Here is a 14,343-nt window from a genome sequence, read left to right as displayed (position 1 = left end):
CAAATCTGGCCCCCTTTGCAAAAAGTTTGGACACCCTTTCTTTAAAGGTAATAACAAGGATCTTGTAATTGATTCTTAGTTTTACTGGGAGCCAGTGAAGTTGATGGAGGATGGGGGTGATGTGGTTTGTGGTGGGGGTCCGAGTGATGAGGCATGCTGCTGAGTTTTGGAGGAGCTGCAGTTTCTGGAGGAACTTATTTGGGAGATCAAAGAGCAGCGAAGAGCCGAGAAGTGACTAGACTACAGATGAGTGGAAGCGGTATAGCGGGTGAGACAAGGGAGGAGGCGAATAATCTTACGAAGGTGGAAGTAGGCCGATCTGGTGATGTTGTTAATATGGGAGCGGAAGGAGAGCGTGCTGTCGAGGATGACATCCAGATCCTTAACCTGAGTGGAGGGAGGAAGGTGGAAGGGAAGAGGTTGGTCTTGAGGAAATGTAGAGCTGGATGTCATCCGCGTAGCAGTGGAAGTGAATGTTATTTTTGCGGAAGATGGAACCGAGGGGAAGAATATAAATAATGAAGAGCAGCGGCCCCAGGACGGAACCCTGGAGCACGCCAGCGGAGACAGGGATTTGGATCCATTTGAAGTAGGAGGGCTGAGAGCGAATAAACATTTGTTCATTCACTGTATCCAAATGGATCTGACGTCTACGAGTATTAAATTGACGGCTGAAGAATTAAAAGAGACATGATTGTACATCTAGCATCGTCCATGTCACTGAAAGAGTTATTTGTTAAACATTTTGTTTTTATTTAAAGCAATACTACAGAGGTGTTTTCTGCATCAGTGATGAATGAAAACATGGTTGAAAAATATTTGTTTTGTGATTTTGTGATAATAATAATCGGGATGGAGAAACCATCTTATTTTTCTCATCTTATCTCCCAGCGGGCCTCGTTGGGGGTTTGGTGCCTTACTCAAGGGCATCTCGGAATAAGACTGCATGTATTTTTTAAGTGCAACAGAATTGATACAACAGCTCCCAAGGAGAGTGCAAAACAATAAGCTAACTGAAAAATATAAATGAAGCACTTAATAGTGGTTGGCATCCCTCCAACAACTATTTTCAACCCCACCATGTCCACAAAGGGACTTGAACCTTAGCTCTTTGATTCCAGAGGCCAGGTTCTTGACCCATAACAAGATAATAAACTTCCTTATCTAGTTTTTTTAAATAGCATCTGTTACCTTCCCAGTGCTTTGTCCCAGGTCAGACATTTAAAATTGCATCTATTTATTTTAACCCTGGGATTCAAAATAGTCATCAGGACATACTGTAAGTTGTACTCTTAAAGTTGTCATAGTTGGAGCGTTAATAAGGGATTTGACTGCACTTATTTTCTTTTGATTAAGTCAATGTACTGTATATTATGTAGATAGTGTTTGTTCAAAAAACACATATCAAATACATAAAATGAATCGAAAATACACATTTCTCTGTGTATACAGTCATTTATTGAAAACCAACTTCATAATCACATTCACTTCCCTTCTGAAGAACACCAAAATGGTTGCCACCTATTGTACTGCATCCGGAACACACCTCCCTATCTTTGCACCTGGCAGTCACATGAACTTGCAGTCAAATAAAAAGGAACACAGCAATTCTGTCCAGAAGTTCCAATCAAACCTTTGGAGATTTACGCTGACAAGAAGTCTTCTGCACCTCACACTGGCGATGAAGCTCAGGTAGCTACTTTGTACTTTTGTTGGTTGAAGAAAACATTTTATTTCATCATTCTTAACAGGATACAGCGGTGATTGAAAATCACTTTTGTTTCTTATGAGGATTGCATTGAAAGAATATTTATACTTGAACAAAATTGTTCTAGTTCTTTGGGGTATACATTAGGTTGCTTGATAGGTTCCTCAGCTCGCATATTAACCTCACTTTCTCTCAAATTATGTGTCAAAATTACTCATTGGCTGCCGTTTTGATTGAGAGGGGCGAATGAACGAATGGATTGGATGAGTAGTGCCGACAACGGCACGGAAACATGAGCATTCACAGGCACTCCTCACAGTTTAAATTGGACGCCTATCTTTGTCAATGGCAGTCAATGAGTTAAAAGTACTATAAATTTTTTCTCATTTATTTTTTAAAAAGTTTTTAACTGTTATATTTAAAAAAAAAAAAAAAAAAAGAAAAAGAAAGAAAAAGGGGGAAACACTTTATTTCAAATGTTTCATTTTAATTTAATTTTAAATTAAAAACAAACAGTTCTATTCCTTTTAATTTTGTTTAATATTTTATTAATTCATAATTTTATGTACCTATGCTAGTTACTCATAGCACCCTCCATGATGGCACAAAATACATAACTGTGTATCCACTTTTTATGACATTTATGCTGTATGTGTTGTGCTTTAAAAAAATTTTAAAAATCTAAAATATGAGAAGGTTAGAAAACACACAACTCAGTGATAAAGAATGTCTGCCTTGTCAGTACTACAAGTCCTTAAATTCTGTGTGTTGCTTTTAATTGTTGAGATGTTGACATGTTGAAAACCTTTGCCCCCACTTTTTGGGTTAGTTTGTTTAAACTGGTTAACTGAGTAATGGATTCTCCTATAAGTAGAATATTTTACCATGCAAAGCAAACAAGCATAACACTTTCCATCAAAGTGAAGTCAAAAAGAAGCAAGACGTGCAGAGCATGCATGCCATAAGTCATTAAAGTAAAGCACTTTTAACCAATAACTAACCGATATCCAGAATGAACCAGGTGTACAATTTGGTCCTCATTTTGACCCTGGCACATCTATCGTCATCTTTGCTGTTGGGAGCCTTCAACATAAAGTCTTTTGGTGACAAGAAAGCCTCCAACACAACCTTGATGGAGCTCATCAGTAAGGTATGATTCAATGACTCCTTATCACACATCTCGAAAAAACACCCATTAACTAGTCCTTCATTAGTTTCGAGGTTATAGTCATTGGCTGCCATTGACGATGATAAATGTTCAATCCATCCTCTCTTGCTCTCTCTCTCTCTCTCTCTCTGCCTCTCTCATTTCTTTTGTAAAACAAAGTGTTTTAAAATGTAGTTTAAATCTACTTAAGTAAAAGTAAAATGAAAAAAAAAATTAAAGTTAGACTAAAAAAAACTACATAATTACAGTAACGAGAGGAAATGTAATTACATAGTTACTCTCCACCTCTTATTACAAGAAAGGGTGTGCAGCTTAATGACATAAAAAACAAGGCTCCTGAAAGCTCGAAAGCTAATACCCAGAAATACAGTTATAACAAAGCATAAGTACAGTTTAACTTCACTGTGACGACGGTGGAAGGTGAGGAAGGTATGTTTACTGTGTCTAAAAATGCTGCCAGCAGACAATATGAAGGCAAATAAATCAAGCCATCACACACCAATCGTGCTCATGAACCAGAGAAAACATTCCGAATACTGCCAAAAATCTTACGGTAGTCATCACATGACACACACACATCACACGATGGTGAAAAATATTTTATTCTGACCTATAGATGGCATAACCGAAAATAATTAAGAATCAGTACAGTAAACTGGCATTAGTTTATTACTAATAAGTGGATTTGCGTTCTCAATTAATTTGCAATGCAACAGAAAAAAACTGAAGCTTTTTGTTCGCAGATTGTCCACCGCTATGACATCATTTTGATCCAGGAGGTCCGAGACAAGGACCTCTCAGCCACCAAGAAACTCATGCAGCATGTCAACAAGTCAGAATAAATTTAAACATAGTGTGTTGTTTATAGTACAATCATGGCAACAAAACAATAACAACAAAAGTTATAAATACACTCATTCATATTTTTTCTTTTCTCAGAGGTACTCCACAATTTAGGTACAAGCATATCGTCAGTGAACCCTTGGGTCGTAGTTCCTACAAGGAACGATATCTTTTCCTATACAGGTACATTCCCCTGCACACATACACAGACTAAGCTATTCGAAGCTATTGCAGGGACAATAGATGCATTTCAGTCTTCTCTCCTTTTGTATGATTCATTATAACTGTACTAGAAGAAAAACAATGTGAAAATAATAACTTTCTGACTAGGAGTGGGAACCTCTTGGTACCTCACGATACGATACGGTGTGCGATACAAAGCTCACGATAACGATGATCTGACGATATGGCGATATAACGATTATCGATATATTGGTCAGAAAATCATTCTAGAATATTCTAAAAACAACTGATAAACAGAAAAACAAGTTTCTGCTATGAATTGGAATGAGTTTATCACTAGAAGACGTCCAATCCATTTGAACTGGGAGGGTGGCAGCGAATGAACATTCGTTCATTCGCTGCCATCCTTCCCACTTCAAATGGATTGAACATCTATGGCCGTCAGTAGCAGCCAATGCCAGGCAATGAGGTAATTTTAGGCCATTTAAGGTCATTTACCTGTTGATTTTCAGTTACTTCCTGTTGATTTTGGGGTATTTTATAGGTCATTTCCTGTTCATTTTGTGTTACAGACTTGGGAATCACCCAAATGAATAGGCAGCGACTCAAACTCAACAGGAAATGACTTGGAAATGCCCTTAAATGAACAGCAAGTGACCTATTAACAATGGCGCCTCCAGAAATTTTGCATAGGGGTGGCCAGATGGGGCCACTTAAAATCTTGGGGTGGCACACCAAAACTAAAAGCCATAATTTCAGGTTTTCATTATATTATTGCAATAAAAAGGTCAGGGGAAAGCTATCAGAAAGACTTAAGGACACAGCTACTGATATACTTTGGTGTATTGTGTAATATTTGATGTTACTAATGATTTAATGTGCATAGTCCATGATCCATAGTCCATAGTCCTGGCTGTGCATTTGGGATGAAATGCATAATTGATGCTACAACAATCTAACGATATACTGGCAAGCGGAGTGGCTAGTGGGGTAGCCAACAAATTTATAGGGGGGGCCGTGGCCACCCCCTGGTGGCGCCACTGCCTATAAATGCCCTGAAAATCTGACAGAATGACTGTGAATGCTCTGGTTTCGAATGAACGAACGTTCCCGTTCTAAATGAATTGGGTGTCGAGCACCGTCAAGGCAGCCTTAGAGTTAACTGAGACACTATTATGGTGGAAGATTTTGCTTGCAACTTATTGGTTCCCTTTTTTTTTTTTTTTTTAAAGACATTGACACCTCTTTAAAACGATATCTCGATTCTTGCAAGAGCATATCGATAACCTTTTGGGATACAAAGTATCACGATATATCACCATTTCGATATTTTGTCACAGCCCTATTTCTGACTTTGTCAATCAAAACTCAATTCAATCAAACAATCAAAAATACTGTAATGCAGAATTCTTACATAGTACATGTACTTAATGTATGTACTGTAATGTGTTTTGAATGTTAACTGACCTGAATATAAGCATTTAATTATGGATTTTTAAAAAATATGATATTCACCAATTATTAAATTTAAAATAATTAAAAGTATATAGTACACCACACCAAAATTAGTTAAATAGCATAGTATATCAGTATACATTAGCTCACTGTCTGCCATTAATAGCTGCGAAACATCACTCAATGCCAGTCATCCCAGGTGAAATTTATTTGATAGCAGTGAATGTGTTAAATACGTCAAGAAATTCAAGCATTGCAATTTTTTTCCAGGGAGGAGACAGTTTCAGTGGCCAAAAGCTATACTTATGATGACGGTTGTGAGCCCTGTGGGACAGATACTTTCATGAGAGAGCCCTTTGTTGTCATGTTCTCCTCCAATGGCACTGGTAGGCTATATACTGTATATAAATTACTGTGCTTCAAAAATAGAGGCAGACTGGCCATCTGTGGGTTCTACAAAACCCCAGAACAGCCAGTGCTCCAGGATGGACAGTGGATGCCTTGCAGTCCCCCCCCCCCCCCCCCCCCCCCCCCGCATGTTAAGAATTAGTGATCCATGGTAAAATAATAATAAATAATAATAAAGTTTATGGGAGAGAAGCACTGTTGTCCAGTGGTCCATTCCTCAAGACCTTAAGGACATTGGACTATAGTATATACAAGGGATGTCCACGGTCTGATCATGTGATCGGAAATTGGGCCTATCATGCAATTTTTCAGAGGAGATCGGAATCGGGAACAGGTTTTAATTAAAAATATGTATGGCGGAAAACACTTAGGTGACTTGAAGTTCTGCTCTGAGACCCCCAATTTGTCCATATTGAAAAATTGTCCGATATGCACATGTGATACAGTGGGGCAAATAAGTGTTTAGTCAACCACTAATTGTGCAAGTTCTCCCACTTGAAAATATTAGAGAGGCCTGTAATTGTCAACATGGTTAAACCTCAACCATGAGAGACAGAATGTGGGGGAAAAAAAACTGAAAATCACATTGTTTGATTTTTAAAGAATTTATTTGCAAATCATGGTGGAAAATAAGTATTTGGTCAATACCAAAAGTTCATCTCAATACTTTGTTATGTACCCTTTGTTGGCAATAACGGAGGCCAAACGTTTTCTGTAACTCTTCACAAACTTTTCACACACTGTTGCTGGTATTTTGGCCCATTCCTCCATGCAGATCTCCTCTAGAGCAGTGATGTTTTGGGGCTGTCGTTGGGCAACACGGACTTTCAACTTCATCCACAGATTTTCTATGGGGTTGAAATCTGGAGACTGGCTAGGCCACTCTAGGACCTTGAATGCTTCTTACAAAACCACTCCTTTGTTGCCCTGGCTGTGTGTTTGGGATCACTGTCATGCTGAAAGACTCAGCCACGTCTCATCTTCAATGCCCTTGCTGATGGAAGGAGATTTTCACTCAAAAGCTCTAGATACATGGCCCCATTCATTCTTTCCTTTACACAGATCAGTCATCCTGGTCCCTTTGCAGAAAAAGCATGATGTTTCCACCCCCGTGCTTCACAGTGGGTATGGTGTTGTTCGGATGCAATTCAGTATTCTCTCTCCTCCAAACACGAGAACCTGTGTTTCTACCAAAAAGTTCTATTTTGGTTTCATCTGACCATAACATATTCTCCCTGTCCTCTTCTGGATCATCCAAATGCTCTCCAGCGAACCGCAGACGGGCCTGGACTGGTACTTTCTTCAGCAGGGGGACACGTCTGGCAGTGTAGGATTTGAGTCCCTGGCGGCGCATTGTGTTACTGATAGTAGCCTTTGTTACTGTGGTCCTAGCTCTCTGTAGGTCATTCACTAGGTCCCCCCGTGTGGTTCTGGGATTTTTGCTCACCGTTTTTGTTATCATTTTGACGCCACGGGGTGAGATCTTGCATGAAGCCCCAGATCAAGGGAGATTATCAGTCGTCTTGTATGTCTTCCATTTTCTAATAATTGCTCCCACAGATGATTTCTTTAGACCAAGCGTTTTACCTATTGCAGATTCAGTCTTCCCAGCCTGGTGCAGGTCTACAATTTTGTCTCTGGTGTCCTTCGACAGCTCCTTGGTTGTGGCCATAGTGGAGTTTGGAGTGTGACTGACTGACTTGTGGACAGGTGTCTTTTATACCGATAATGAGTTAAAACAGGTGCCATTATTACAGGTAACGAGTGGAGCCTCGTTAGAAGAAGTTAGACCTCTTTGACAGCCAGAAATCTTGCTTGTTTGTAGGTGACCAAATACTTATTTTCCACTCTAATTTGGAAATAAATTCTTTAAAGATCAAACAATGTGATTTTCAGTTTTTTTTTTCCACATTCTGTCTCTCATGGTTGAGGTTTACCCATGTTGACAATTACAGGCCTCTCTAATCTTTTCAAGTAGGAGGACTTGCACAATTGGTAGTTGACTAAATACTTATTTGCCCCACTGTAAATATAATGAATTAGCTTCGTTTTATGGCTGGGTTGAAACAAATGCGGTTGCGCGACGTCTGTAAACGGGGGTTTCCAGGGTAAAACGGACAAATTAAAAATAGTTCGGGGGCTTAATGCGCCATGAATCTGCTATGGCAGCATATAGACATATTGTTCTATCAAACACAACAGTTCTTTTGGTTTAAGATACAGCAGTTTCTTTTAAAGAGGGGTGCAAAAGCAGAAACTGCTTTTTCAGTCTTGTCTGTGTTTTCCGCCGTATATATATATTTATTTTTTAAGGACTAAAAGGTAACAAAATAATCCAGAAATACAATGGCATTGCCAAAAAATACATATTTATATCTACGATTTATACTCCTTAACAGTCCCGGAAAAATTGAAAGAGGAAGTACTGTAAACCGTAAAGTTCTGTAATGTTTGGAAATTTTGTTTAAAAAAAAACAAACAAACTCAGCATCGGATCAGAACTCAATATATGCTATTGGGACATCCCTAGTATATACTGTATTATTAAATGTGGATTATACACAAAACAATTGTAAACAATAATGTTATGTTTTATTATTCTCTTTTGTAACTAGTTGTTAGGAACTTTGTTCTGATCCCACAACACACTTCGCCAGACTATGCCTTGCATGAAGTAGACGAACTGTATGACGTGGTGATTGATGTCCGGGCAAGATGGAACACTAACGTCAGTATTCTTTTATCAAGTCAGAAAGGGACATTCAACATTCTGTATGAAACTGAATAAATCCCACACACTTGTCCTGCAGGACATCATTCTTCTGGGGGACTTCAATACCGATTGCAGTTATGTCACAGGCTCAGAGTGGATGCAGATCCGCCTCTTTACAGACAAGAGTTTCCATTGGTTGATCCGAAATGAGGCCGACACCACAGTGTCACACACTGACTGTGCTTATGACAGGTACATACACATAAATAAGGTGTTTGCACAGGCACTGCACACAATATTACATGTTTACAAAATGTAACCATTCTTAGATGTTGTTTTGTAAAATAGAGTTCCATCTTGCCACCCAACTTTATAGAGTATAACCCAGACATATCAAGAATACATGAAATTAGTGTCACATATATTGTATAGCTTGGATGTGCAACTTCATGCTTGATGGGTGATCCTACAGTATGTATGGATTATTCCATTGACGGCGCTAGACGTCCAATCCATCTGAACTATCACAGATAGTTTTATAGGATGTCAGCTGTCTCAAATGGCCACTTAAGAGTATTAATCTTTATGTATTTTAGGATTGTGGTGACTGATGACATGATAAAGGGGGTCTCAGACCAGAGTGCTAAGGTTTATGACTTCATGGTGGATCTGAATCTCAGCTTCAGTTTGGTAAATATTGGATGATGAACATTTGTTGATATATTGCAATACAATAACAAATAATTTGGTGCAGGGCACACTGAACAAGCAAGTAGTTGGCAAGAATAAAATATACCTGAAAGCTGTTTGGGATAGTTGAAAATTTATCATTTATTTTTCTTCCTTAGGCAATGGCTGTCAGTGACCATTTTCCTGTCGAGGTGAAGCTTATTGTTTGAGCCTGTTACCGCCTGAACCAAAAGCATCAAGGCAATGGACAATGGAATTCTCTTATTCCCAATCTATGATTTTCCTGGGACACAAGAATTAAAAAAAAAAAAACAACAACAATACTGCTGTTTATTGAACAGTAGCAGTAACTGTCTTCTTAACTTAATGCATATCTCAGACGTTTTACACAAACACTAGGTGAAGATCCAAACAGGATTTACTCGAGCTATTTGTAAACATTTTAAATGACTACCAATAGGGGTGTAAAAGTACACAAAAATCTCGGTTCGGTACGTACCTCGGTTTTGAGGTCACTGTTCGGTTCATTTTTGGTACAGTAAGAAAACAAAATGCAAAATATAAATGTGCAAGTTGTTTATTACACACCTTTGTGCTTTCAACAATAGGAACATTAGCCTATACAAAGCTAGAATTCTGCTCAAAAATTAGCGGTTATTTAAAGATAATTCAACAACAATTTGCCTTTCAGACCCCACGTATTGGTCAGCTTTCTTTTTGAAAGAAAGAAGAAAAAAGAAGTCCTGTGCTAAAGAGAAAAGCAATCCCAATGACAAAGATTTTAACATGTATTTTACAAACGAAATGCCTCAATGAATCGTTTTTTTTTTCTTCTTATGAACGGTTTTCAAAAGCTTTATTGGTGGATTTTCTCAAGTTAAAGCGCCACACAGAAATTAATAAATTGTGTAAGCAGGATCTGTGTATTATTATTATTTAATTACAGGTGTTTTAGCTCATTTCAATTTATTTAAATGGGCTATTATTTATTTTATTATGTGTTTATATTTTACAAATGTGATGTAGTATTTATTTGTATTGTATATTTTATGGTGTATAACTTTAGTTCCTATGTGAATATTAGTTCCTACTTGTTTTGTTGTGGTAGGAGGGTTTTGTATTGAACACGGGGCCGTGTTGGTTATTACTATAGCAGAGAAGACAGCAGTAAATCAACAAAGACAAGTCAACTCTGCCCCGATCTACTACTCAAGAGATCTGATGGACTCAAAAAGTGGGTTACGATTGCATATTAGTTTGAAAATCGACCGGATCCACCGTATTTTTACACGAGTGACTTCCGGTCTGCCCGATCCTTGCTAGTAGTATTGACGCAGGAGGGCCGCGTCTGGCGTCAAATAATAAACTCTGCCGTACTTTTCGAGTGCGTCGCGTTGAGCTGCTTCTGGGACGCGTCTAACACGCGGCCGCACTGCGACTGGTGTGCATTGGCTGATTGACTTTAACGCCCGCATTTCACTGCGTTCTTGCGGCGGCCATGTTGTCGCGCCTTTGACGTTTCTGGGTTGTATACTGTCCTACCGTGTTGGTCCTCATTTTAGTAGAGAAGACAGAGTAAATATAATCTACACAAAGAAACTGTAACCCGATCAACTCACAGCCTCGAAAAGTAAGGGTTACATTACGTCAGAAACTCGTTCGGTACACCTCAGTTCCGAACCGAGCACCACATACCGAAACGGTTCAATACAAATACATGTACCGTTACACCCTTAACAACTAAGGGAACGTTTACACTCCAGGTCAATTCTAATTTCTTTGTCCGTATTAGACATGTGCCGGTTACCGGTTTCAAGGTTTACCGTGGTATGAAAACCTCACGGTTTCATACTACTTAAGTTTTTCGTCATACCGTAGTACGGTATTAGCTATTTTTTTTAATTTCCCAATACTGCAGCGAGAAATCCATGGCTTGGAGCGACAGCGCTCACTCCTTCTGTTGTTGCTCTGTCCTGTGTCTGTCGTTGACACTACACCTGAGCTTTTTCCCCCCTCAAAAAAGACTAAGTCGCTAGTATGGGAGTACTTCGGCTACCGAAAAGAAACAGACGGCCGCGGCTTAGAGGAGGAAGGAGAGCCAACATGCTTGCGGAGGGTGGTTGCCAGGGGAAGCAAGCCCTCCAACATGCTTTCACATTTACGTGACCATCAACCATCATTTAACACAAAATTTAAAGTAAGTAAACGTCGTCATGAACGTTTCCCACCAGTTACGAGAGTTCATTCCAGTGTGGTTAGTGTGTCTAGCGATGGTAAAACAAATCCTCTAACTTAAGCTTGTTAACAAGGCAGATAACGTGGCTAGTTAGCATGCCAAGACAGCTAACTAGTTTCCTCTCTACCATAAGCCTACTTTTGTAAAGTCTTTCGCCATTGTAAACATCTGTTAAAATTACATTTTCATAATACAGCCTGTGGGGTTTTTTTTCTCTCTGGCGACTTTCTGTGTTAAGGGAGGGTGGGTGGGTGTGTATAATGTGTAAATGATGATACGAGTCATACACACGCACTCTGTCTCTTACTCTAACTCTCCATTAATATTCAACTAATTAATATTAGTAGTATGTGTTTTACATCAAATCAATTTGATCAAATACTTTTTAAGTCCAGTTCAATATTACCAAGAGTTCTTGTTCTGATGTCGAGCAACTTGAGCTGTGGCTGTGGGTTTTGTGTACAAGTTCTATTTATTTCAATTTAATTTCAAATATTTCCGCTATTCATGTTTTGTTATTTTATTTAACATTATTTTCATGTTAATGTTCCAATTTGCAAATATGTTGTGTAAAAAAAATCCTGTTCACTGGAAACAAAGTTGTTTTTTTAACCCATAAATCTCAAAATAATTTTAAAGCTATAATTGCAATACTGTAATACCATGAAACTGTGGTATTTTTGCTTAAGGTTATCATACCGTCAAAATCTGATACCGGCACATGCCCAGTCCATATGAGACATGTATCGAATGACCTTTGTTAGGATAAGCGGCTCAGAAATTGAAAGAATAAATAAACAGAACAATTTCAATGTTTCAAATTTGACCTAAGCTCATTCATATACAGTATGTTTAGACTATAAAATACTACTGCTCGTCTACAAAACTTTATGGGCTTGGATCAAAATACATGCTTGATTTGTTGGATCCCTGTGAAGCATCTAGACCCCTAAGATCGTCTGGAGCCGGTCTGCTGTGTGTTCCAAGAAATAGACCAAAGCAGGGTGAGGCAGAATTTGGTTACTATGCTCCTCACATTTGGAACAAGTTAACTGAAGGTCTGAAGTATGCTCAAACTGTTAGCTCCTTTAAATCAGGGCTACAAACGCTTTTGTTCACCACAGCATATTCATAATTGTCTAAATAGTTTTCAATATTTCACGCTATTTGCTTTTTATTAGTTTTATTTCCATTTCCGATATCAATTATTTTATTTTTAATTCTATTGATGATCTAATGTAATTTATGTGTACATTTCATTTCATGTCTTTCTTGAGTTAATGTGATTTTTATGAATCGTTTCATCTCTGCTGGTGGAGCTTCATGTGATGTAAAGCACTTTTAATTGCCTTCTGTTGAATTGTGCTATACAAATAAATTTGCCTTTGCTTTGCCTTTAAGAATTGGATATCTATCAGACACCTTTGCAGTGTGAACAGAAGGCGCATGAATGTGTCCTGTTCCTCATCAACAAGTGAGATACTAGTCCTTACAAAAAAAAAAAAAAAAAAAAAAAAAAAAAGCATATTGTGATAAGGTTCATTTTCTGTAATGTACTGATAAACATTAGACTTACATATATTTTAGATTCATAACACACAACTGAAGTAGTCCAAGCCTTTAATTGTTTTAATATTGATGATTTTGGCAAAAAAGTCAAGAAAAAACAAAAATCCCTATCTCAAAAATTAGCATATTTCATCTGACCAATAAAAAAAGTGTTTTTTAATACAAAAAAAAGTGAACCTTCACTTATCAGCAATGCACTCCATACTTGGTCGGAAATCCTTTTGCAGAAATGACTGCTTCAATGTGGCGTGGCATGGAGGCAATCAGCCTGTGGCACTGCTGAGGTGTTATGGAAGCCCAGGATGCCTGATAGCGGCCTTAAGCTCATCCACAGTGTTGCGTCTGGTGTCTCTCAACTTAATCTTCACAATATCCCACAGATTCTCTATGGGGTTCAGTTCAGGAGAGTTGGCAGGCCAATTGAGCACAGTAATGCCATGGTCAGTCAGCCATTTACCAGTGGTTTTGGCACTCTGAGCAGGTGCCAGGTCGTGCTGAAAAATGAAATCTTCACCTCCATAAAGCTTTTCAGCAGATGGAAGCATGAAGTCCTCCAAAATCTCCTGATAGCTAGCTGCATTGACCCTGCCCTTGATAAAACACAGTAGACCAACACCAGCAGCTGACATGGCACCCCAGACCATCACTGACTGAGGGCACTTGACAATGGACATTTCCTTCTCCCCAGTCTTCCTCCAAACTCTGGCATCTTAATTTCCGAATGACATGCAAAATTTGCTTACTCTGGACCACTGAGCAACAGTCCAGTGCTGCTTCTCTGTAGCCCAGGTCAGGCGCTTCTGCTGCCGTTTCAGGTTCAAAAGTGGCTTGACCTGGGGAATGCGGCACCTGTAGTCCATTTCCACCACACGCCTGTGCACGGTGGGTCTGGATGTTTCTACTGCAGACTCAGTCCACTGTTTCTGCAGGTCCCCCAAGGTCTGGAATCGGCCCTTCTCCAAAATCTATCTCAGGGTGCAGTCACCGCTTCTGGTTGTGCAGCGTTTCCTGCCACACTTTTTCCTTCCCACTGAGGTGCCTTTATACAGCACCCTGGGAACAGCCTATTCGCTCAGAAATGTCTTTCTGTGTCTTAGCCTCTTGCTTGAGGGTGTCAATAATGGCCTTCTGGACAGCAGTCAGGTCGGCAGTCTTGCCCTTGATTGCGGTTTTGAGTAATGAACCAGGCTGGGAGTTTTCAAAAGCCTCAGGAATCTTTCGCAGGGGTTTTGAGTTAATTCTTTGATTCAGATGATTAGTTTAGTAGCTTCTTGAGGGTACCTTTTCATGATATGCTAATTTTTTGAGATAGGGATTTTTGTTTTTTCTTGACTTTTTTGCCAAAATCGTCAATATTAAAACAATAAAAG

The 14,343-nt window shown here is 39.0% G+C and overlaps 1 protein-coding gene across 1 annotated transcript; it reads left to right on the top strand.

The window, feature by feature from the left end:
- The first annotated feature begins 2,720 nt into the window (after window positions 1–2,720).
- On the top strand, window positions 2,721–10,086 carry dnase1 (deoxyribonuclease I). The gene is made up of 8 exons (XM_057817839.1): window positions 2,721–2,858; window positions 3,620–3,708; window positions 3,816–3,902; window positions 5,628–5,743; window positions 8,381–8,493; window positions 8,576–8,730; window positions 9,075–9,168; window positions 9,327–10,086. Exons 1-8 carry the CDS (start codon window positions 2,721–2,723, stop codon window positions 9,375–9,377), a joined length of 843 nt encoding a protein of 280 aa, XP_057673822.1. The 3' UTR covers window positions 9,378–10,086.
- The last annotated feature ends 4,257 nt before the right edge of the window (window positions 10,087–14,343 follow it).

This window comes from Corythoichthys intestinalis, chromosome 16 (genome assembly GCF_030265065.1).
Source record: "Corythoichthys intestinalis isolate RoL2023-P3 chromosome 16, ASM3026506v1, whole genome shotgun sequence".
Classification (NCBI taxonomy): domain Eukaryota; kingdom Metazoa; phylum Chordata; class Actinopteri; order Syngnathiformes; family Syngnathidae; genus Corythoichthys; species Corythoichthys intestinalis.
Note: the sequence above shows the minus strand (reverse complement) of the source record. Positions and strands in the feature narration are given on the sequence as shown.